The sequence below is a fragment of the Nanorana parkeri genome, unplaced genomic scaffold, assembly GCF_000935625.1.
Source record: "Nanorana parkeri isolate BGI_ZX_2015 unplaced genomic scaffold, ASM93562v1 scaffold241, whole genome shotgun sequence".
NCBI lineage: Eukaryota > Metazoa > Chordata > Amphibia > Anura > Dicroglossidae > Nanorana > Nanorana parkeri.
In genome coordinates, this window is record NW_017306509.1 from 1360989 (window position 1) to 1385076 (window position 24088).

The following is a 24088-nucleotide window of genomic DNA, read 5'->3' on the forward strand; positions in this document are numbered from 1 at the left end:
GTGATGTGAAAAGGGGAATGAAGACATAATGTAAAATGGGGCTACTGATGCAAAAGGTGACTCCTATGTGAAGGGGAGATATCTTGATGTGAAGGAGGAAACCCACTTTTGTGGGTGTTTTTGCATGGGGTCCCCCTTAAAACTATGACATTCTAGACTGGGGTGCCTTGAGATTTTGCATACAGCGCTGCATGACGGAATAAACGTCAGTCAAAGTACCGCAGCGCTGAATACTGAAAAATGGCCTGGCCAGGAAGGGGGTCTAAACACCTGGTCTTGAAGTGGTTAAAGGGTGCCATGACTAAAAAAAAAAAAAGGTTGAAAAACACTGAATTATGCACTCCATCCAAAACCAAAAAGATGCTTTGGCTCTAGGTAAACGTTAATGTCACATAAAAGGTTTAATTCCTCCACTAAATGTTAAGGGCCCATTCACACCATTGTGGCGCATTAGTGCACACATGTTAAAGCCCATGTCCACCTTTTGTGGAGATATTTTTGAAGAACATATGGTAGCAATGTACATCGAGTGTATATGAAGCCAGCATATGCAGTATATTGTGTATAAAGGCAGAGCTGGTGTTTAGTGATGGTGTTGCACAGAATCTCAGGGAGGGGGGCAGCTGTTTACAGCCTGCTTTACAATTCGACCCCAGTATCAGGCTGAATTTCCTGTGGAGAAAATTTAGGATTCAGGCCTAATAAAAACTTCATAAAAAATAAAGAAAGCCCGCAATGTGAGTCATGAAAATGTGCACATGTATAAATCATCACTGCACCTCCTACATTACCACAAGAAATGCTAATCACTTACAAAGGTGGAGCGCACAAGAACACCCCTAAAAAGGTGCACATATCCTTTCTGGCTGTGTACCACAACTCACTTTGGTCTGTAAAGTACGTTTGGGTGCCATTTATAATCACTGCATAGCATCAATGAAAGTGGCATGCATTACTGCAGTGCAGTAGTGTGAATAGGCCCTAAAAAGACCAGTTTTATCTAAGGATAATGGACAATGTTGTGGACGACTCTGACTCGAACACAGAGCACAAAATCGAGTTTAATTAAATGGTTCTATTGAAAACAAATGACACATTTTAGCTTTATTTATCAAAGCATTTGAAGAAAAATCCTATTGCTGCTAGATTGCCCCTTTCAATGATGGACTGAGTGTTTACTAAGAAGAGTACTTCCTTCAGATAGTATAGTAAGGCAGGGCGGGAGAAAACGCAGAAACCAGGTCGCCAATGCTTCTTAAAAATGACTGATGTTAGTGGAGCTGGTTTCTAAGGCTGACCATATACCTGTCAATTTTTTTTTCTTTTTAACCCGCGGGCTGAAGGAAAAAAATTGAAGCGATTCCTCCATCAAAACAAACAGCGGGCAGCTCATTGGCTGCCGGCTCTGAGCGCACAGAGATTTTCCAGCAGGCACTTGTGATCAGCTGATCGAGGAATGCCGGTGATCGATCAAAAGTACGAACTTATCGAGTTGTGGGACCGCATGACTTCCGCTTTCCTCAGAACTACGATGTTTGCACACAAAACATGTTGTGCACGAGCGCCATCCACGGCATTGCTCTATACACATAGACCACAGCAATAAAGTTATAAAATGATCTAGGATGACAGTAAGCCAGCACGTTCTTTATCTCAGGTGCCCCACTGAAGCGGCGGCCATATTGAGTGGGGCACCTGAGATAAAGAACGTGCTGGCTTACTGTCATCCTAGATCATTTTATAACTTTATTGCTGTGGTCTATGTGTATAGGGCAATGCCGTGGATGGCGCTCGTGCACAACATGTTTTGTGTGTAAACATCGTAGTTCTGAGGAAACCGGAAGTCATGCGGTCCCACAACTCGATAAGTTCGCACTTTCGATACATCACCGGCTGAAAGAGAGCCGACAGCCCCACACACTGCGAACTTCGTCCAGTACAGTAAAAACCGTCTGAATTTCGGCCAGTGTATGGGCACCTTTAGAAAATGTTGCTGGCTCCCGGATTCCATATTGATTTGTTCACCCCTGTAAGGGAAAACCATTTTTATGTTTCGGGCTTTTATGGTAATTCTGTCAAACAATCTGAGAGTTGTATGATTCATTACAATTTGTTAGAAAGTGGAAGTGAAACTAAAGGAGCATGTTGAGGTTTTATGTAGGAAAGTTACATTTTTCCTGTGGACTGTGGGTGGGGATTTTATGTTACTGCGTATGTTTCCCAGATTTCAGGATACTGAATTTAAACAAGTCCAAGCTTTGTTTGCATTCAGCCTGCCCTAGTGTTTAAAATGGAGTGTCTTCTCTTCAAAAGGTATTATGGACCTGCTTGCATCATTCAGTAAGTTTTTAAACTTCTACTTGTGTGCATATGCATTCAGTGAATGGGTACACCTCATTTGTATTCCGTCCTATTTGCCACAGGTCCAACAGACTTGCACTGGCTAAATGCAGGTCCTGAAAACAAACAAAAGAATGTTGTGTGGGCTTGCTTCAGCGTGCATTCATGAATGAAGCCTAGCACCCTTGCAGACAGGTTTGAACACTGCCTGTAGGTGTTTTTGTTCAGTAGAAAACGGAACCAAACACTTGCATAGCTTTCTAAACATTTGGGCATACAGGTTCTATTTACTGGCTACAGGCAAGACAGCCTTTTTAAAATTCAACTTGTTCTGATCAATGACAAGTGATTAAACAATCCAAGGAATTTAATGAATCCTATTTTTATCGATTTTTGTACTTCCAGACAAATGGTTATTGTACAAGATGCTTATGTGGCCATCATGGTGTAGGGAATCAAATGCAGTGCATTGTCTCCATGGAGCACTTCCACAGGTGAACAGTTAAAATAGACCTTTCAATCATTCTAGCACTAATGGTATGTAGTTGATTTAAACGAACCCCTAACAGTCAGCAGGCAGGGATGGCTAAATGGGGAGAAGCTTATTGGGGGTCAGTTGGTTGACGTATATATAGAAATCCCAAGGTACTGTATTGCCACCATTTATACGTGTACAATGTATCACTCAAGGCGAATCATAACTAGCCCTCAGCTTTTGTCGCTTGCAGGATAATTGCATCTAATCCACATGATTTACTGAACTGTGCACGTTAACTGCACGTTATTCCAGTTACTGGTGCAGAACAGGTAACACATACTGTGGCTGATTTCAAACAGATGAAACATCAGCAAAATTTGGCTGGGCGACCAACTGTATAAGTCTTCCAGAAGTTAAAATGATGTGTTATGTACTGGACAGGTGTAAGTCTGACCACATTCAGTCAGATTTTGTTTTCTAGAGCTGATCTGTGGGTTGTGAAGGTCTACCTGATCTCACAGTATGTGGATAGATTGTTTGGTAGGCCTTTACACTACAGAGGTGCTACTAAAGGGTAACGGAACATCTTTGCATGGTCCAGCTGCACTCACTATCAAGGATAGGGTAGCACTGACGCAAAGAACAATTAGCTAAGCCAGGTCGCTACAAATCCCAAGTAGCCAATGCTCCTTAAATCTGGGGCCTAACCTTTTAAAGGAGAACTATGGGGTTAAGGCTTTTCCCCATAGTTCTCCTTGGGGTAACGGGAGGACACAAACTAGATTCCTCCCGTCACTCTAGGCACAGTATACCGCAAGCTGCTGCTCGCGGTATACTGAGACGCCGCAGCTGAAGCGGATTCCGACAATTGTGCCGGGATCCACTCAGCTGTGTGACTGACAGCTGGCTCTGCCTGTCTAGAGGCAGAGCCAGCTGTACCCGCCCCCTCCCCCGTCCGTTCCGCCAGTCAGCGCTGGCGGAGCGGGGAGGGTGGAATCCAGCCCCTCCCCTGTCACGGCAGAGAGCCGTGACAGGATCGAGAGGTGAGCGAACGCCGGTATGTGTTCGCTCACCTCCCGATCTACTGAGCCGACCTGTGACAGTCTCATTGTCACAGGTTGGCTAGAACTGAAAAGCACTCACCTTATAGTTCTCCTTTAAGGTTTTTTCTAGTTGATGGCTGGCTCCTACGAGAAACCTGCTGGCTCCTGAATACCATATTAATATCTCCACCTCTAAGCTAAGCCAAACATGTTCATATATGCAAAAGAGAGGGGGAGAGGAGAGTGCTGCAATCAGTAGAAGCCAAAAGTTATACTTTAACTTCCCCAAGCCCCCACCCTGCTTATCTACAAGAGTCTTTATTAAAAGGTCCTGTGTTGGCTTAGTGTCTGCCTGTGTCTAAGCTTACACAGGGTTAATAAACCTGCTCCCCACTTGGCAGTGCTCGGACTTGGTGATTGGCTGCTTCCCGGAAGAAAGGGGAGAAGGTCACATGCTACCCTATACCCGAAGGTACTAGGTATTTCTAAGCCTGCAGCAGGAAAACAGATCGGTGAAGGAGAGCAGCAAAGTTATCAGTGAGAGAGTGATGTCTTATTAAAATAATACATATAGACATGAGAGGGTGGTTGGATATACAGCCTTCGTCTGACCATAATGTATCACCTATACCTACTTCTAGATACTTCACTGCAGCAACAAAAAACATTTGGAAGAAGTGGCCAAAAGTGTTTGGTGATCGTAGATTAGATTGTTTCCCAACCTGTCATTTAATATCTGTGTTCACCTTTAGACCTACAAGATAGTCGGAGGTGCAAGCACATGATTGTTCTGTCTGGCTGAATGGAGAGAAAAAAAGGAGATTAGCAGTGCTAGGAGGTCTTACTTGGGGGTGCTTATCTCAGTTGGAACATTATCAATCCACAATGTTTGCTAACCTGGTCAAAAAATGTAATCACATCAGTGGCTGGGTCAGTAAATCTAGCCATGCATGTATCATTTTCTCTTGTTCAGCCCTTGGATAGCAGAATCTTCTTCAGTGCTGGCTATCTGACCGCATTGGTCACTGTTTGGCCGAGAATGTCCCTCCAGCTCAATTCCTTTTCAAATCGACTTTTGTCGAGCCGGGTGATGCTGACCGAAATTGTCCAAAATTCAAGCTTTGTATGGCTAGCATACTTTATATGCAATGTACATATAGTTTGAGAAGCTAGTCCATCTAGAGTTAGTCCATTCCAGTTATGTAGGATCCCAGGCTTTCCTGGCCCATTGCTGGCTCTACTGTTGTTTTTGCTGCCTTTGTTGTCATCAAGTCTCTTTTCTTTCTCCTGCAATCTATATATATTCTACAATAAAAGTTCAGAATGAAATGCGAGACCCCCTTTGCCATAGCTGGCACGAAGACCCATGAAGCCAGGTAAAGAGATTCCTCCATAAAAGTACGAGAAACAAGTAGGAAGCCACTGGATGAATCGATACTCCTGGCATGTTAAATACAAAAATAATCAACTTAAGGTGGACTGACCTTTTTAGGTGTTTCATTTTATGTGACACATTATTGTAACAGAGTATTGTGTTAGGAAAACAAGTATATCCTTGGCAAAGGCGGTTTCTTCCACTGCTAATGTAGATAAAGTGTATTGTCTGATTCTTGCTGCTCACTTTCTTCTGTGGGCTAAAAGCTCTTTATCTGTGGAATGTTGCTTGGCCACAATACCAAGAACAGAATGGAGACAGAGGTCAGACATGTAAAGTATGAAGGATTATTGAACGAAGATCTTCACCTCCTGTCTTTTTCTTGGTAGTTCTGGTAACCACAGACTGCATTTTATTTGAAAGGTAGGAACGTCCATGACGGAAATGGTTAAGATCCTTTATTTGTTAACTATAGTAAAGTCCTTTACGAACAGTCCCAAAGTCACTGAGGGAAGATCTGTTCTTCTTGCCCAAAGCAGTCAGAGTCTGACTGTCACTCTACCATCTTATTATAAACTGGGCTTTTAGGGTCCATTGAGACTAAAGCTGGCCATACACCTACAGATTATCTGCAGATTTTCTATGGTCAGATGGAAAAAGTGCAACAGATTCCTCCATCTACGCTAAACTGTGTGGATGGAGGAATCTCCGCTGGGCCAAGCTTCAGTATCTTGCTTGTCAGCCCCGCTGGCTCTCAAAATACCAGAACAATGCCTGCATCCAATCAGATTGTTCAAGTATTTTGAGAGCCAGCGGGGCCGACTAGCAAGGTGCTGAAGCTTGGCCCAGTGGGAGATTCCTCCATCCACACAGTTTAGCGTAGATGGAGGAATCTGTTGCACTTTTTCTATCTGACCATAGAAAATCTGCAGATAATCTATAGGTGTATGGTCAGCTTTACAGAGTTGGGCTGCCTTGCCTAATGCTGTCCTGATGCAAGAACAACACAATTTGCCTTCCATTCTATGACGGCAACATGCTGCTTTGGTGTGCTCTGGAAAAAATAGGACATGTTGCATTTTTGCAAAGCATGTTCCAATGCACTGTAATGCATGCTGCACATAACTGTAACAACACTTAGTCATCATGTTTCTGAACAGCTCCAACTCTCTGTTAGTCTTCCCTGAACTTCCTGTCCGGTATAAGAAATCCAAGGGACAGAGCAGTCTCCAACAGTCCTCCATCTACTAGCTTAGAACAGGTCTTGCCTTGCTGTGACTGTGTGTTTCTGGAGACACACACAGCTTAGGCCTGGTTCACACCTAGTCGATTGAGATGTTTTTGCTTTGAAAACTGAGTGGTTTTCAATGCATAGAGATGTCTATGGGACCAAAACCACGTCATAACAGCTCGAAAATAGCTCCTGCACCTTTTTGCGTGACAGGCAATTTCGCCCACACGAGGCAAAGGTGTGAACATTCTCCAATGACATGAATGCGAATTTGTGTTTTGCATGATGTATAGATCGCCTAGGTGTGAACCGGGCCGCCTCGGCACACACAAGGGCGGCTCCACAGGAGCCTGCAAGGTAAAGTAGCGACCCTAAAACAGGATATCAGGGCCAGTGCTCGGGATCAGCTGATTCTGCAGGAAACTGAAGCTTTTAAACATCCAAGGAGCAGCATTCATAGTAAGTCATTTGATCAGCATTTAAAAAAGCTTAAGCACATTTTTACTTTCATTTCACTTTAAAAAGCAAACCGTTTGTGCTTTATGTGCACAATAAGGCATGCACGGTGGTGTAAAGAGGCCTTAATGCTGCTCTAGGAACATTATAGTGATGAAATACAGTATGTCTGACTGTTTTAGTGGTCACTTCTGGGATCTATAATCAATATTTGGTCTGTACAGCTTATACGTACTCTGGGAGGGCAGACCCCCTATGGAGTATATTGGGCTGGCCCTATGTTACATGTAGATTTATTTTGTTTTTATTGGCTATTGCATGTATGCTTCATAATACCAGAACTGTAAAAGAGGTCCAGTGTTCATATAGTAGAGCCCAGTGATACTAGTAACTTCTGCTGGAGATTTCATCTCTCTTTCCATATAACACGCTATATTTTTCCTACAAACATTGGTATTCTGAGCTGACAAAAGCTGAGTTGGCAAGTGATTTGTTCTTTTTAGAATTCCCCTGATTGACGTACAGCTACATAATAAGTAGTCGTAATAGTCACCTACTTTACTAAGATGGAAAATGAAAATAAGGGGTTTTCCAGCTACTCAAGAAAACACACACAGCAAGAAAAATGGTTTTCCTTGATGTGGTAACAAATACAAAGGGTGATCATGAAAACTCCAAGGGGTTTTTATTTATAAGACATAGAGAAGATGAGGTCATTTCTGATCAAGTGCTATTCATGTTACATCTTTGTGGGTTAATTAGTAGTGCCAGTACTGAATTTTCCTACAGTATCTGTGAACGTGTCTACCATAGAGAGAGAATGAAAGGTAATCTCCAGGCTTGTCAAAGAGTCACTACCGTATATGTGCATGAGTAGGGGGAACCTGCATAGTTTCCCTACATTACATAGTATGCCTTGCAGTTCTACATCAGTTTATGGGTGGTCACAACTGTGATGGCATCCTCAGCTCCTAGTTTACAGGGAGCTGAGGTATGGTGATAGAAAGACCTAGGAGGGTGAGAATTGTGTGTGTGTGTACACACATGTGAAATGGGCTCCCCTGTCGTCATTGCCATTAGCTCTCCTTCAGTTTGGATACAACTGTTTAGACCAGCAACATTTACACACACTTAGCAAGGCTTGTTTAAACTCTTTTATCCTTCCTTCAGTTGCAAATCGTATTTTAGACCACATGTTAATCTCCAAAGTTTAACTTTTGTGCAGTTCTTTATTGTGGTTTCCTCCTGCAGCTTACACTCAGTCATCTGGCAACTTCTCTTTGCTGAGTACATTAAACTGCTAAGTGTGCGTTCCTAAGACCTTTCTATGCGTAGTATTGTGTAAAGTGGTTGCTTTGCTGAGGTCAGCGAAGTAATCACAGAAAGTGGTTTTAACATTTGCACACAGATACACCTAAAAGCAGTGTAAGATCAGGGTGGGAATCTCAGACAATTCTGATGACTTCCTCAGCTCCTAGTTGCTGAAGACGCCATTACCGTTGTCTATGCTGAGGAGACAAACGAGGGGGCAGAGAGGCTTCTCTCTTCCTACATGGCGCTGGCATAATGATACCAACTGAACATGACGTTCACCAGAACCGGAATAGATGCAAAATGGGGACACTAATTCTGGTGACCCTACTTAACCACTGTGGATGTCCCTCACTTTGGAGGCATTTCTTCTTGCTTCTTGTATTGGCTATCTGATGTGAAGAGAAATCTCTCCATTGGGACGCAGATGGCAACGAAAGCTTTTAACCCTCTGTTACTCTATCCAAAACTAACTGGCTTCAGTACTACTTTAAGGTTGGGACACCTACCGCCAAAGTGGAGAAATCATATGCTGTCATGTGTCCTGATCTGTCTACATCCAGAGACAATCCTCTGCCCGAACCTCAGGTAATCGCTCCATGTATGAAGGACTGCTGTTGACAGATGCAACCGCTGTCAGCCTGTCATTCATGTAAACGGGCACAGAGGCCGCATCTGCACAGACACACCTGGAAATTCCTGCCGCAAGAATCCGTAGGTTGTTGCTGCAAGAGTCCACCGCCTTAAAGGAGAACTATGAGGAGTGATTTCCACTCACCTCATAGTTCTAGCCGACCTGTGACAATGAGACTGTCGCAGGTCGGCTCAGTAGATCGGGAGGTGAGCGAACACATACCAGGTTCGCTCACCTTCCGATCTTGTCACAGCTCTCTGCCGTGACAGGGGGAGGGGCTGGATTCCCCTCTTCCCCGCTCCGATCTGCCAGCGTTGACTGGCGGAGCGGACGGGGGAGGGGGCTGGTACAGCTGGCTCTGCCTCTAGATAGGCAGAGCCAGCTTTCACTCACGCAGCTGGGCGGATCCCGTCATCTACGTCGGGATCCGCTCCGGCGTCTCAGTATACCGCGAGCTGTAGCTCGCGGTATACTGAGCTCAGGGTAACGGGAGGACGCTAGTTTGTGTCCTCCCGTTACCCTAAGGAGAACTATGGGGAAAAACACTGACCCCATAGTTCTCCTTTTAAGCCCTGTGTGAATGTAGCCTAAGGCTGGGTTCAGATATCGGTGATCGTCCTGGGACTGCACGATTGTACACAGTGATTGCCGTGAACCCTTATTAATTTTAATAGCGTTATATCCGAGCGGCAAACGCTGAAAAAAGGTGCTTGTACCTCCTTTTTGCGACACGCACCACATGTTTTTTTGACCTGCGATTGCACTAAATAATGGCACCACCAGTGCGATTGTCGGTGGTGGGCAATTCCATGACCTCGCAGCCATCCACCCGGTTTCGTGCAGGATTGCCGCACAGTCAAGGATCGTCCTAGTTTGAACCTAGCCTATGTGTATAGCTGATTGCCTAATTTTGGTTTTATTGTTTTAACTTCTATAGCTGCTTGAAGGATTTTTTTTTTTTTTAAATCCCACCTTTTACATGCACAAAGATTATATGAAACTTAAAATACCTACATTGAATGCCTATTTTCCAGTAACTGAAAGCACCTAATTCCAAAGGCCACACAAGAACAGTCATACAGTGACCTGGTGAAGGTCATACACAGTAACCCAGCTGGCTTTTGCAGCCATCCCACTAAATAAGTAATGTAACCCATTCAAATACTGACCTGGATCAATGGCCTTTTAAATAGATCACATTGACAAGGTGACACGTCCAAGCATATATAATTGATTGGGGGTAATTAGCTTGTATAGTGTGACCTAATAACAGTACTTTTTTCTGCTCATATTTTGTATAGAAATTCTGTGTAAACCAGGGTTGGACAAATCCCAGGAGGCGGGTAGTCAATGCCCCTTGAAAATGACAGATGACACCTAATGTTTGAGGTTTTTCTCTAGCTGTTGTCATTGGAGCTGACTCCTAATGCCTGCTGGCTCCTAGATTGTACATACTGGCTACTGGATTCCATTTGTATTTGTCCATCTCTAAAGTAAACACATTTGGTAAAGAGGAATATATTAATAAGTTTCTTAGCAGAGTAAACTCCCTGTTACCCGGCATCCACGGGGATTGGTAGATTTCAGATAAATGTAGCTTCTGGTTGCTTGAGAGTTACTATTAAAAATAGGTCTAACTAATGCCATACCCCATACTATACTATAACGTAAAATCTGTATTGACTTCATATTAACAGTGAAATGCAGTAATGAAAAGCAAATTAAGCCAAATAGGCCCATGATCGTCTCCCGAATAATACATGCTGCAGAACAGTGAGCACACCGTGGATTTTTTTGTTTCTGGTTAGTTGAATACCGGATAACAGAGTTTATTGTACGTTATTAATGTGATTGCTATTGCTGCTGTTTGATTAATAGGTTTTAGCGCTATAATATGGAGACTTTTCTTAAATTATGTTTCACCTAGTTATTTATTAACTTCTGGTGACCTCTTCACTACACCAAGCCACCAGCACGGTTATCACATATTCATGAAGTAATATCTGCCACGTAGCAGTTATGTAAAGGTGTTTCTGCATGTAGCGAGGGGGAAAATGAAAAGTACCAGTGCATTAGAATCCTGATATTGTTTGAAATAAATGTATGAATCAGTGTTCAGAAAGTACCTTTTAATAAGTTTAAATTGTTTCTTGTTACTTCCAGTCTAATGCCCCATTGATATCTGAGAGTTTTGTCCAGCAACATCGCTTCATATAAAGAATGCCATTATTTTCAATGGTGCCCACTCACATCTGAGGCCAGGTTCACACCTGGGTGATCCGTGACTACGCGGCAATCGTGCACGAAGCCGCACAGATGGCCACGCGGTCACAGAATTGCACACCACTGCCGATCACTCTGGTGGTGCGATCATTTTTTAATGGCGCCCCAGGCAGATTGTGTGGTTTTCCGCCATGATACTGCCCGTGCAACCGCGCAGATCACGGTTTAGAAAACTGCCGTGCGTGTCACCAAAAAGGTTCAGGTACCTTTTTTTGTTTTTCAGCGATTGCCGCACGTATGTAACTCCATTCATATCAAAGGGGCAGCGCGACAACCGACGTCTGCACCCATGCGGATCGCCAAAGTCTGCACCAGCCCTGAGCGTTGTGTTCCTCGTAACTTGATGTCTGTCACTCAACAAAGTAAATCAGCTATTCTTTAAGCAGAAATGCACATTTTTGGACCTATAGACTTCAATGGGAGCACCTTTTTAAAAACGGAGTGATTTTGCACCTAAAGGTGCCCATACAGTGCACGATTCTCGTACGAGAATCGCAGGAAATCCTGCGATCATACGATAATCGTGCAGTGTATGGAAGGGGTGCGACCGTTTCTAATGGTCGGTCGCACGACTTTTGTATATCGAGCATGTTGGAAAACCAGCCGAGAATCGTACGATTTTCAGCTGGTTTTTAACATGATCGAGAGATCAGTGCCGAACGGGCCGGGGTGCGCACGCGCACGCTGCCCGTTCAGCATTGCAGTCATCGGAAGCCCGCCGCCCAGGGGGGCGGGCTTGCGATGATCGCAGCTACTATATGCCTGTCCAAGATGGGCAGATCGTACGCTTTTTAAAATTACTTAATTTTTTAATTACAAAAGTCTTGCGAGGGTTGTAAAGTGTATGCAAAACAAAACGTGTATGGCCGCCTTTTACAATCATGTCCCCCTACCAGTTACTAGATTTTCATTGGCTACCTTTTCGCTAGAACATTCATGCTTAAGTGATAAGATAATGTGAAGACAACCAAGTCACTTTATTGGTTTTAACTGCAATTTGAATGGTTGCCATGAGTTATTGCACTTTGTAAATCACGAGTGCACTTAGTGTGTTTGTGTGTAAATATTTTCTGCATGTATCTATGCTTGTGAAACTGCCCGAGCCACTACCAGAATGATAGAAAAACTCCAGGCAAACAGTGCAATACAAAGATGAATACATATAAGGAAGCTGTTCTACCTGCCAAATGTGTATTTCTGCCCACCCATTCCTTGGTGCTACACAGCTCAGCCCTGTCTGGCAGGGCAGAAGACTGGATTCTTCAGATGCAGTTCAGTAACATTTACAGGTTTTGTCTAGCCCCTAGCACAAACCTGGGCATTTTATGGCCGGTGGGCTATTCGCAGCCCTTTGGCTCTCCCTGGCCAGCCCACAGTCCGGACACGGAGCGATCACAGACCTGCGCCCAGTTATGGCTGGCTGACAGTGGATTTGCTGGCCTCAAAGGCCAATACATCACTGCAAGCCCCAGCCCAGGGCAGACCCCCCTTCTCTTCAGTCGTTGGTTGCTAGGAGCACTGGCCTCAGTGACCTCAAATGTGTTCCCCCATCGCCAGCATTACAGGAAGAGTATCTTCCATCCTCTCCTGCAGCTTGCTCAACCTCCCGGCTCCCACCTGTGGCCTAATTAATAATGTAGAAATATAAAGTATGTGGGGACAATAATATAAAGGGGACAAACAATGCAATGGGGATAACTAATTATTTAGCTGTGCCCCTTTACATTGGCTGTCCCCATAAAATTCCCCTCATTACAATATTGAAGAAAATAAGGGGACACTCTGGGGGAAATCAATTTAAAGGGGACACTGACATAGACAACTAATTATTACTTGTCTTTTCATTGGAGTGCTCATTTACATTAGCTGCCCTCTTACATTAATTGGTGGGGACTCTGATGGCAACAACCAATGTAAGGGGGCAATGTGATGGGGACAGCTAAATATTTTGTTGCATCTATCGGATTGCACCCTACGTTAGTTGCCCCTATCCGATTAAAAAAAAAAATCTATGTATGTTCATGTGTGCCTATGCAACTTCACAGCAATGTGTTGTGCCCATACACCTTACGATTATCGGACGAAACATTTCGTCCGATGATCGAATAGTCGTACGATTTTCGTACGGCAGCCCCATCCTGCCCCGATGATCGCAAGACTAATTTAGCCGTAATTAACGAAAAGCACCTGGACGAAATGCGGTAATTGATTTGCTGTATTTTCGTTAGCGCAAGTGCAGTGTAGATCGTACGACTTTTGACGGACGGAAACGCCAGCAACCTTACGACAATCGTACGATCTAACAAAGTTTTCAAACATGCTTGACCGTCAAAAGTCGTACGATTGTACAGTAATGTCGGTCGGACACTGCAATGCACACATACGATTATCGGACGAAAAGTCGATCGCATACGAAAATCGTCCGATAATCGTAAGGTGTATGGGCACCTTTAGGTGAAGCAGCAGACTGAGCTCATCTCTGTCACTTTGTTCTCTTGTCCATTCAACATGTTCCTTGCCAGCACTGCAACACAACCGATTGGCTCCTTTTTCTTGCTTTCCCTCTCCCAGTCAGAGTTCTGCTATACAGTGGACTATAAGAGGCTGATACCAGATCAAATTCACTTACTTGCACTGCTTGCATTATAAAAACAAAATGAAAAACACATTTGATGTGTTGAATTATACAGAGCTGAATTAGTTTGTATCGCTTATATCTGTCTAGAGTTCAGCTTTAAAAAGGCAATGATTGTTTTAAGGACCAGCTGTTTATGTATCAGAAGCTAAACCATATGACCTCTTTTTCTAGGAAAGGGAGTTTATTGCACTCTTTGAACCAAGCTACAATTGACAGTAACGTATACAGTAATCTTGTGTTCACCATGAAAATGTCGAATTTCTTCATAGCTTAATGTACATTTCTGAGGGATACGTAAGGGCTGCTTACCTGGCTGTGTGTGGCTTCCATACATGTAAATTGTAAACCCAGAAAAAATATGTAGTAAATGTTTACTTCTTCGAGATCATTGGGTCAGAATGACAGCCAGGCAACTAGCATGGTAAGGGCCTGCAACAGTAACAGGTAACATGTAAATCTTAACTGAATTACATTTTGGGGTGATTCACACCATCAGCATTGGAGCTGCGTTGGCCATTGTTTCCAGCACCGACCCAACGCAAGACAAGGCAATTTGCTTTGCCATGGATGGTGTGCATTAACACCACCGTGTTACAATAGGATCATGGCGGTGTGCGTTGGAAAAAGGCATGCCTTCCTTCTTTTTTCATTGCAGTGGGGTGGGATGCAGCATGGTACAACCGACTCGCACCTCGCTGTGCCCTTAGAACTGAATGAAATGTCACTGGTGACATTTTTATAAAGTTCTAACAAAAAAAAGTACACACTGCAGTGCACCTCGATCAATGCTTCATTGTCCCGGGAAACGCACAGGTGCTGTGAATGGGCCCTCGGGCTGATTTGTAATTGGGAGAAAGGGGCAACAATGTGATTTTCAACATTTTAAACCACATCTAAAAAAAAACCCAGTGCTTCTAACCGAAGGACAGTGCTGGGCATACCAGCTTTTCATAAAGGAGTTTGAATTCACTTATGTGCCTCTGAACTGGCTAGAAATCTTTTGTTACTCTGGTAGAGTCATGTGCCTGGCACAGCCACCTTGGTCCTTGCCCTCTCGTCTTCTGGGAGTGCCTAATTACTGCCTGCACTGGCCCAGCTCCTCCACCCCTCTTCCCACCTACCTACCGCCTTTTATGTAGCACTCATAGATAAAGTGAGGGGGAATGCTATAGAGTGACAGCTCGGAGTCTACTGGGGCTGCTGACCTCTCATCCAAGATGGCTGCACCCAACAGCAGTCTCATGACTGGGATATCCACACAAGAGAGGCTTTCATAGGTAAATAACATGCATAAAGTTCTTTAAATGCGCATATAATCTTATGGAAAGATTTTTGTTGAAACGAATGGTCTGATGACCGCTCTGGCACACTGTAGTCTGCTAGGAGAGTCAGTGACAGGAGCAGGGGATTCCCAGCTGCAAAACAATACTGTTACCATGGTTGCAATCACTTTATTGCCAATTATTAAAAAATCCTAACTGCAGTTTGTTACCACCAGTTGGGTTGCAGTGTGTCTTTTTGTAGCGGTTTGTAACTGAACCTCAGTTGTGGCCTCCAGCTTGTAACATGAATAATGATGTAAATAGTTATCACTGTTCAGCTCTTGTGTTTGTGTTCATAGTGTACATACATCTTTAGCCAAATGAATGTAAAGCATGCACTGTGAGATCCCCGGTCAGATCTGTGAGTTGTCATGACTTGTTTTGTTGAAAGAAGAATCGTGCGGAGTATGTGTGCTGTAAGAACATATCCGTGTACAGCAGGAAATAAGAAAAGTGCAGAGAGTCAGTTCTCAGACACTCAAGAGTCATTATGGAGTTCATACTCCAGTCATGGTGACACAGTGGTAATTAACTCTACACTATGCTGTACAGCACACGTGCACTTAACTTTCGATGGGTTTCACGGGGGTGTTTGTAATGAACGTTTGTCAACAGACTGTTCCAAGCAATGAGCATTAGCAGATCGCTGAACAAGTACTGTCGGATACAATATGTTCATAGCAGATGCGGATAGAGAACGGAGTATAAAAGATTGCAGTTAATAACTGCTTGGATGAAAGGCTTGCTGGAGTGAAATATGACGACATGAAGGAATAAAATCAATCTGTCATCAGGTCATCACAATAAATGTAGATACTAGTGTGTCCTAGGAAACAAAAGAAAGAGTAGTTACTGGAAGGACATGCTGTAATTCACTTAAGGATGGATATGTGATCACAGATTTTATCACAGAAATCTAAAGTTCAGTTTTGGACAACTTTTCTCTTACTGTTACATATTCAGTCTCCTGGAGCTGGACAGAATTAAGAAGGGTGTTCAGGAGGATTTGTGGAGGGATGGTGAAAAATGGAGGATGGAAACGAGGACAAATAAATATACAATAGCTATGAACATATAAAAAAAAGGGTTATAAGCTAGCGTCTTAGGTGACTTGTCATGCTAGCGTCTTAGATGGCTTGCCCTGTGGTAAGTATTGGAGAAGAATTCCGGGAAAAGATTTTTGGGAGAACTCCAAGAGAAAGAGGGTAGAGTGAAAGACCAATGGTGGGATGGCCTAGTGATGAAGAAGAGACCCTATGACAGAGATAAAGGAGGAATGGAAATTTAAATGTATGTAAAGGTAAAACCTTTTTTATTTTTTAGGTTTGGATAGAAGGGTTGGCTCATCTATCAAGTTGATATTGTGTCTTTGTCTCTGTTGGGGAGGTTCAACCTCTTCTTCTTTTTTTTTTTTTACTCCTGGTGACCATTGTCCCCAAGACAAAGTGAGAAGAGAGACAACATTTATCATATCGGGTGGAGAGGGTAAAATTCCAAGGTGGATACCTGTCTTGGGGACAACTGTATAGGGGCTAGTTCACACCAGCCGATTGTAGCTGGAACGCACTGGGTTGCATTTGCGGCCAGCTCACTTTGTTGTGGGGCTTGAGAGGGGCAGTGGATTGAAGTGAATTGCCCCACAGCCACGCCCTCCGGCAGCAATGTGAAAGGGCGCACGGGAACGTGTGGCACATCAATGCCTGTGTTCCGGTCAGAACAGATAGTGCTTGTAGCATTTTTTCTGGCCGGACCGCGGGCATTGATGTGCCTTGTGTTCCTGTGTGGTCGATCGCATTGTGGCCGGAGGAGCTGGCTACGGTGCCATTTGAGTTCAATATACAGCCACGCCCCCAGCCGGTCCACAACAAAGTGAGCCAGCCGCAATGCGATCCAGTGCGTTCTGGCTGGAATCGGACCAGAATGCAATGTGGCTGGTGTGAACTAGCCCTTGGAGGAGACTTCCTCTCGATTTTAGAAAGAGTTCCTCTCACTTCCTGTTGCATCTCCAGGACAGAATGTGAAGGCAAATCTGTTCAACATGGCAAAGAACAGAACTTTAACTCTTCCTTACGCTATCAACAAAAAAAGCTTTGCCTATACATTCACTTAAATAGCAACTGATAGAGTGAAACAACTAAAACTGTTCAGGGTGCCAGAGTTCCAAAGGATTAAGATTAGAAAAGCGATTTGCTGTTTTAAAAATGGCCGTAATGTGTTTAAGATTGCCTCCCTGTTGTAGGGGCATGAGATGAAGGCTCCAGTAGATCACTGAATGATTGAATAGTTCTATGCATTGCAAAGCTCTTTAGAATAATGTAGTTGTATAAAAGGATTCAATAAAAATCTAGCTGAATAGCTTATACACCATTTATAGATTTGACACATTTTCTCTTCTTTTCCTAGGAAATGAAAGAAAGTGAATCCAAACACACACATTTACCTTGTTGACATTCCTCTATCTTGTTCAAAACTCGATTTACTTCAACACCGAGGATATATTTCAAATACAGAAGACATGTCGATAGGACTAAAGCAAGTATTTAACAAGGACAAGACTTTTCGACCCAAAAGAAAATTTGATCCTGGCACACAAAGGTTTGAGTTGCATAAACGGGCTCAGGCATCTCTGAGCTCTGGAGTTGACATGAAGGCTACGGTTCAGCTGCCCAATGGAGAAGACCTCAACGACTGGGTGGCTGTGCATGTGGTTGACTTTTTCAATAGGATTAACCTCATCTACGGTACCGTTTGTGACTCCTGCACAGAGACAACGTGTCCTGTTATGTCTGGGGGTCCAAAATATGAGTACAGATGGCAAGATGACATTAAATACAAGAAGCCTACTGCCTTACCAGCACCTCAGTATATGAACCTACTTATGGACTGGATTGAAGTACAAATTAACAATGAAGATATATTTCCTACTAGTGTGGGTAAGTCCCAAATTGTTTACCTATTTTGTTGCTTTCACAATTGTCTCTTTAAAGGTGCCAAGCCTGTCCAAATTTGCCACCCAATTTTTGCTGCTGCTTTTCAGCTTTAATGGTTACTCATGGTTATTTGTTACATGCATTTAGCAGCTTACATCTTCTTTACCCTGACTTTAATATCCTGTCTTCACTTGGGTTTTTGACTGCTTTTAAAAAGCTGAAAGCGGTTATCTAAATGCATTTTTTATTGCTTTTAGTTTTTGCTCACATGAGTGTATGAAAAAGCAATGCTTATAAACACATGATCTCACATGACATGTCATCAGTGTGCCTTTGCCTTTTTCAGGGATAGAATTATTATGCCTTTAGGGGGTTTTTCGCCACCCACATCAGAGAATAGTTGGCCATGTAGGCATAATTTTGCCATGCCAGTATCTTTTCAGCCACGAGGAACTGTCAGAGAGCTTTTCTTGGTATGGCAATGCATCAAAGAGCGCTGGAAGCAGTGTGCCTATTGCAGATGGACCTAGTGCCTTCTGATCTTGATGGAAAGAGTACGGGTTATTTATTGTTTTTGAGTTTTATTTTGGCCAGGATTGTCTGAATTTGTCTTTGCAAAGCAGAGTGCCACATCTTATTTAGAGCAGATCCTAATTCAGAGTTTTCCTGCAGTGTTTGTTTAAAGCTCAAAGTTGAAGCAGATTTCCAGGTAAACATTTTCTGAACCCTTGCAGTGGGGCTACCCCTGGCACTGCAAGGGTTAAGTGCTCGTTTTTGTTAAAACATACTCGCCTGGTCCTCCAAGATTTCTTGCTCTTAAGGTGCCCATACACTGCTCGATTCTCATACGAGAATCGCGGGAAATCCCGCGATCGTACGAGAATCGAACAGTGTGAACGAAGACGTGCGACCGTTTCTACTGTACGGTCGCACGTCTTTTGTCTAAGGAGCATGCTAGCACACCAGCCGAGAATCGTATGATTTTCGGCTGATTTGAACGGTGCTTGGGAGACAAATGCCGAACGGGCTGGTGTGCGCACGCCAGCATTGCGGTCATCGGAAGCCCGCCCCTCGGGGGGGGCGGGCTTGCGATGATCGAGAGTGCGATCTGCCTGTTCAAGATGGGCAGATCGTACGTTTTTTTAATCACTTTACAACCATCGCAAGACTAAGGTCTTGCGATGGTTGTACAGTGTATGGCCACCTTTAAGCACACTACCAACCCATCAAAAATCGTACGCTTTTCGGCGGGTGCTTCAGCGTGCTAAGAAGACGAAAGTCGTGCGACCGTACAGTAGATGCGGTAGCACGCTGCCGATTATCGTACGATCGCGGGATCACCCGCGATTATCGTACGATAATCGGCAGGTATATGGGCACCTTTAGACCTGGTCCCTTTGGCCTCGCTCCCTCTCTGCTGCAGCAGCAGTCTAAGGGCCCTAAGTCATTACGTTCTACACACAGTGTATAGGACATGAGGACACAGAATGACATTCCATCACTGCAGCGGATTAGGAGGCAGGAGGGCGAGACCAGCCTAAGAGCAAGCCGGCTCGGAGAATCAGGTGAGTAAATCTGTTATTTTTTTAACTTGGACAAACATTAACACTTTTTACCCTTCCATTGCGGCGGTAGACCCACGACAAGGGTTAAAAGTGTTTTTGCCTGGAGTTCTTTTTTTAACGCTCAAAGTTAAGAAGGCGATGTGAACAGAGATCGGAAGCTAGGAATCTTCAGATATGGACATTCGGCAGTGGAGACAGCAGGTTTATTATACCAACTTCTCTAATATGATCTCTCTGTATTTGATGGGGTTACTCTTACACTGGAGGCAATGGTCACTACTAAGAAAAACGAATAAAGTTTGTGTATCAGGGTTTACAATTCATGTCATAGATCTGATGGGGGATAAAGACCAATATAAATCCAATTTAGATGTCACAGAGAATGACAGTAGTGCAGCTATGAACATCATGAGTATAAATCATTGAGAAGAAAGGGTAGAGGTGTCAGTTCACACTGTCATTCCTTAAAGTGCCCTGGGAATAGAAACGGCTTCATCCCTCCAGCATTTACACATTAGATGCCATTATCCGATATGAAGATTTTTCCACAATCGTTTGTTTATAGGACAATGTGTGCAATCGTACAAGTTAGCAGATGGATATTAAAACTGGTAAAAGTTTGTTTAGCTGGAAATGTAGTCCAATGTCAGCAGTCACATTCCCTCTTGATTCCAACACGTTGCAGTTTGTGTTCAGTGTTTAGATCATTTTAGAAATTCACATGTTTTTATTGTGAGTAATGGTCATCGAAAGACATGATCATGTGGAGAATGTGATTTTTCAGCATGCTGGAAGTCCCTTGCAGGCATTCCCAATTCCCACAATATTTCCTTTTTTGAAGGGAGTAGGAGTGTATTCCTAATTATATATGTTACATACAGCCATAAAAAGCTCATATCACAGCACTGTGCTTGTTTTATGACCAGATACATCTCTTAGCCACCTGCATGTCTGCGGCTCCCTTCGTTAGTACAATGGACATATGGCTGACAGTTTATTTGTTTCAGGACATTGTTAAGCTGTTCATTACACTTTTGCAGGTCGTGCAAAGGTTTCCTTTTCAAGCATTTTTGTGGTTTATTGCAGCTACCCTCATGAGGATTGTTATGGTATAAAAAGTCTCGCCCTCTAAGGGCCAGAGGAAGAGCTTTCTGTCAGATTATTCCCCTGTCAGTGCGGGCTACCGGGGAGAGGATTTTATTGGTTAAGCATGATTGCTGCTGCTGCTGGAGGAATCCCACTGAGCAAGTTATACAGGGTCATCCTAAACAAAAAAACATTTGTTCATTGCCTCTTCCATTTTTTTTTTTTTTTTTTCTCTCTGCCAACATCTGTATATCGCAAGCTGCCATCAAAACCTGTCTTTGTTTAACTGTTTGTAGCACATGAATGGACAAGGTGCACTAGGAAATGAACATATGGACAAGTGCAATAAAGCCATGGTCATTTATGGGCTAGAGGTCATTAGGACTGTGTGCAGTGCTAGCATTTCCTGGCTCATTTCATAATCACATGGCTTCTTTTGTGTCTTTTGATTACTTTTTTCTTTTAGCTATTAAAAGAAAACTATTAGCTTGCTGGTGCACATTATAATTGCCTACAACCATGGAATGCTGTAAATCCCAGGTGCTGGATAGCCAATGTTCTTTAAAAATGACAGCTGGGCCTAACATAGAAACGGTTGCACGCCTTCCATACACTACGATTCTCGTACCATCGCGGGATTTCCTGCGATTCTCGTACGAGAATCGTACAGTGTATGGGCACCTTTTAGGGTTTTCATTAGTTGTTGTCAATGGAGCTGGCCCCCTGATTGGACAGCCTGGCTCCTGAATTCTATACTAATTTGCCCACCGGCATTGCGGCCGGCTCACTTTTTTGTGGGACAGGAGGGGGAGTGGCGGTCCATTGAAATGAATGGCACCGTAGCCACACCCTCCGGTAGCCAATGCGCCTTAAAGAGACACTATCAAAACAGAATAAATGGTCACCAGCACTTTCAGAACCTGTCCGGTCCTTTCATCACTTTTGTTTGCCCGATGAAGGGACCGGATAAGTTTCCGAAACGTTGCCATGACCTGCTAGAATTTATCAGATTTTGTTTTGAAGAAAACTTGGAGTGCTGCTGACCATTTATTCTGTTTTGCGAGTATTTGGCGGCTCCATCCGCGGCCACTTCAGCACCCTCCCACAATATATGGGGCTTCTCGGTCAGGAGTGCGGCGGAACTCTCTATTTTAAAGTGACACTAGACTCAGGAGTTAAATCTTAAAAATACATTCAAGTACCTTTTTAATTATTAACAAAACTGTATCTTATTTGTGTATCACTCGGCTGCAGATACTCAAATCATCTCTGAGGGCCTGTTCACATGATTTTCAGGTCCGGATCAGGTATGGATCTGCAGACGCGGTGCTACTCATACAGTGCGTTTTTGATGCGTTTTCGGTCCAGATGCTGACAGTTCATTTTTTTTTCTTCAAGCCGTGGGCTGTCAGTATGCATACTCTTCCTCCTGAGGTCACTTCCGCCCTCTTGTAACATCTACTTCACTTTGTGTATGTAAAGCTGGTGATCAGACATGTATCACATGTTTGCAGGCATGTTGATGGTGCTGGCTACAGCAATCTGCAGAGCCTTGGCGCATGCTCCATCAATCCGACGAATAGCTCAATGTCCAGGACCATGTTAGTCATGACTTGACTGCTTGTTTTCCCTCTGAAGCTCCACCACAACCAGGAAGTCCAACGATGATGACATCATAAAAAGTGGAGCAAGAATACATTTTTTTTTTTTTTGCTTAGCTGCATTGCATTCCGTTTGCGTTGCGTTTTTGACGTGTTCGTGCGTTTCCTGACCGGACAAAATGTCAGCAACGGACTGCGCACATGAGAACTGTAGCCCATAAAATACATGGGGATACATTGGGATGCATATTTAGTGCAGGAGCGTACGGATCAGGTCAGCACAGAATACGGACGTCGTGTGAACAGGCCCTGAATTCATACTGACACTCATTCTGGAGGGTGGCTACTTTTGTTTCCCATGTTCCCTGTGTGTGTTGTAAAGTAGCCACAAGCTCGTTCCTGTGATGGACTACAATCTCACTTTTAGTTTACTAATTTGTGAGATTGTAGTCTATCATGGAAGCGAGCTTGGATCAGTGACTACTTTACAACACACACAGGGACCATCGGGAACAAAAGTGGAAGGAAGGACAGTATCAGCACCAATTCAGAGATGATTTGAGGCTCTACAGCCGAGGAATACACAAATAAGATACATTTTTCCTAATAGTTAAGCTACTCGCATCAATGAACAGAATTCACTCTGCAGAAGCCAGGTCATTACAGGATGGATTTTGATAGGTTGCTATAGCTTACTGTGGATGGTTAATTACTTATTGGAACTTTACCATCATCTCTGACCTAGTACTAGCTGTAAAGACTTCGACTCAGACACCAGCAAGGTGCAGGTGTGGTACTGGTATGGGCTGGTATTATTAAAGATGACCTAGTTGGACCTTTTCGGGTTGATGGACTCAAAATCAACTCCCAAACCTACTGCCAGTTTTTAGCAGACACTTTCGTCAAGCAGTGGTACAGGAAAAAGTCTCCATCTCTCAGGACCACCATGATATTTATGCAGGACAATGCTCCATCGCATGCATCGAAGTACTCCACTGTGTGGCTATTAGGTAAAGGCCTTAAAGATGAAAGAATAATGACATGGCCCCCTTCCTCACCTGACCTAAACCCTAATGAGAACTTGTTGGCCCTTTTTAAAGGGGAGATTTACGGTGAAGGAAAACAGTACACCTCTCTGAACAGTGTCTGGGAGGCTGTGGTTGCTGCTGCACAAAAAGTTATAGTCAACAGATGAAGAAACTGACAGACTCCATGGATGGAAGGCAGATGACTTATTGAAAAGAAGGGGGGCTATATTGGTCACTGATTTTGTTTCTGAAAATGACAGAAATGTGTGTGTGTGTGTGTAAATTTTTAGTTGTTTGTGTATTATTCTCACTTTAACAGATGAAAATAAACAAGTGAGATGGGAACATTTTAATTTTCATTTAGTTGAATAATAATTGTGCACACATAGATATTCTTCTAAGAATGCCTAAACCTCACTTTTTTACTTTTTCTAAATAGTCAGGTTTGAGGTTTATTAACATTTTGGATTGGACGAGAACACTGTAGTTGTTCAATAATGAAATGAATCCTCAACAATACAACTTGCCGACTAATTATGCACAGTGTGTAAAATAAAGAAGAAACACTCACCTGATACTCAGTCCCATGGTGGTTACTGATCTCCTCTCTCCCCCTCCACCCTGGCTGTGTAATGTCCCTTGGTGTCCTCATGTTCAATGCAATTCAGTAGACGTGATGATGTCCCTAGACCAAAACAAGCACTTAACCCTTACAATGTGGGGTTAGCCCCACTGCAAGGGTTACTTTTTACATGCCCGGAGTTATT

At 43.5% G+C, this 24088-nt stretch overlaps 1 protein-coding gene and 1 long non-coding RNA gene across 2 annotated transcripts in view; one reads left to right on the forward strand and one right to left on the reverse strand.

Annotated features, from left to right (window-relative positions):
• Positions 1 to 565: 565 nt before the first annotated feature.
• Positions 566 to 23157, reverse strand: LOC108787081. The gene is made up of 3 exons (XR_001941242.1): positions 23055 to 23157; positions 6395 to 6402; positions 566 to 576 (listed from the first exon to the last, which is right to left on the reverse strand). It is a non-coding gene; the product is annotated as an uncharacterized LOC108787081 (long non-coding RNA).
• Positions 17513 to 24088, forward strand: part of MOB3B (MOB kinase activator 3B) — a 49683-nt gene continuing 43107 nt past the window's right edge. The window contains exon 1 of the mRNA XM_018556530.1: positions 17513 to 18044. Coding sequence (XP_018412032.1) covers positions 17627 to 18044 — 418 coding nt within the window. The 5' untranslated portion in view covers positions 17513 to 17626. The remainder of the gene's footprint in view (positions 18045 to 24088) is intronic.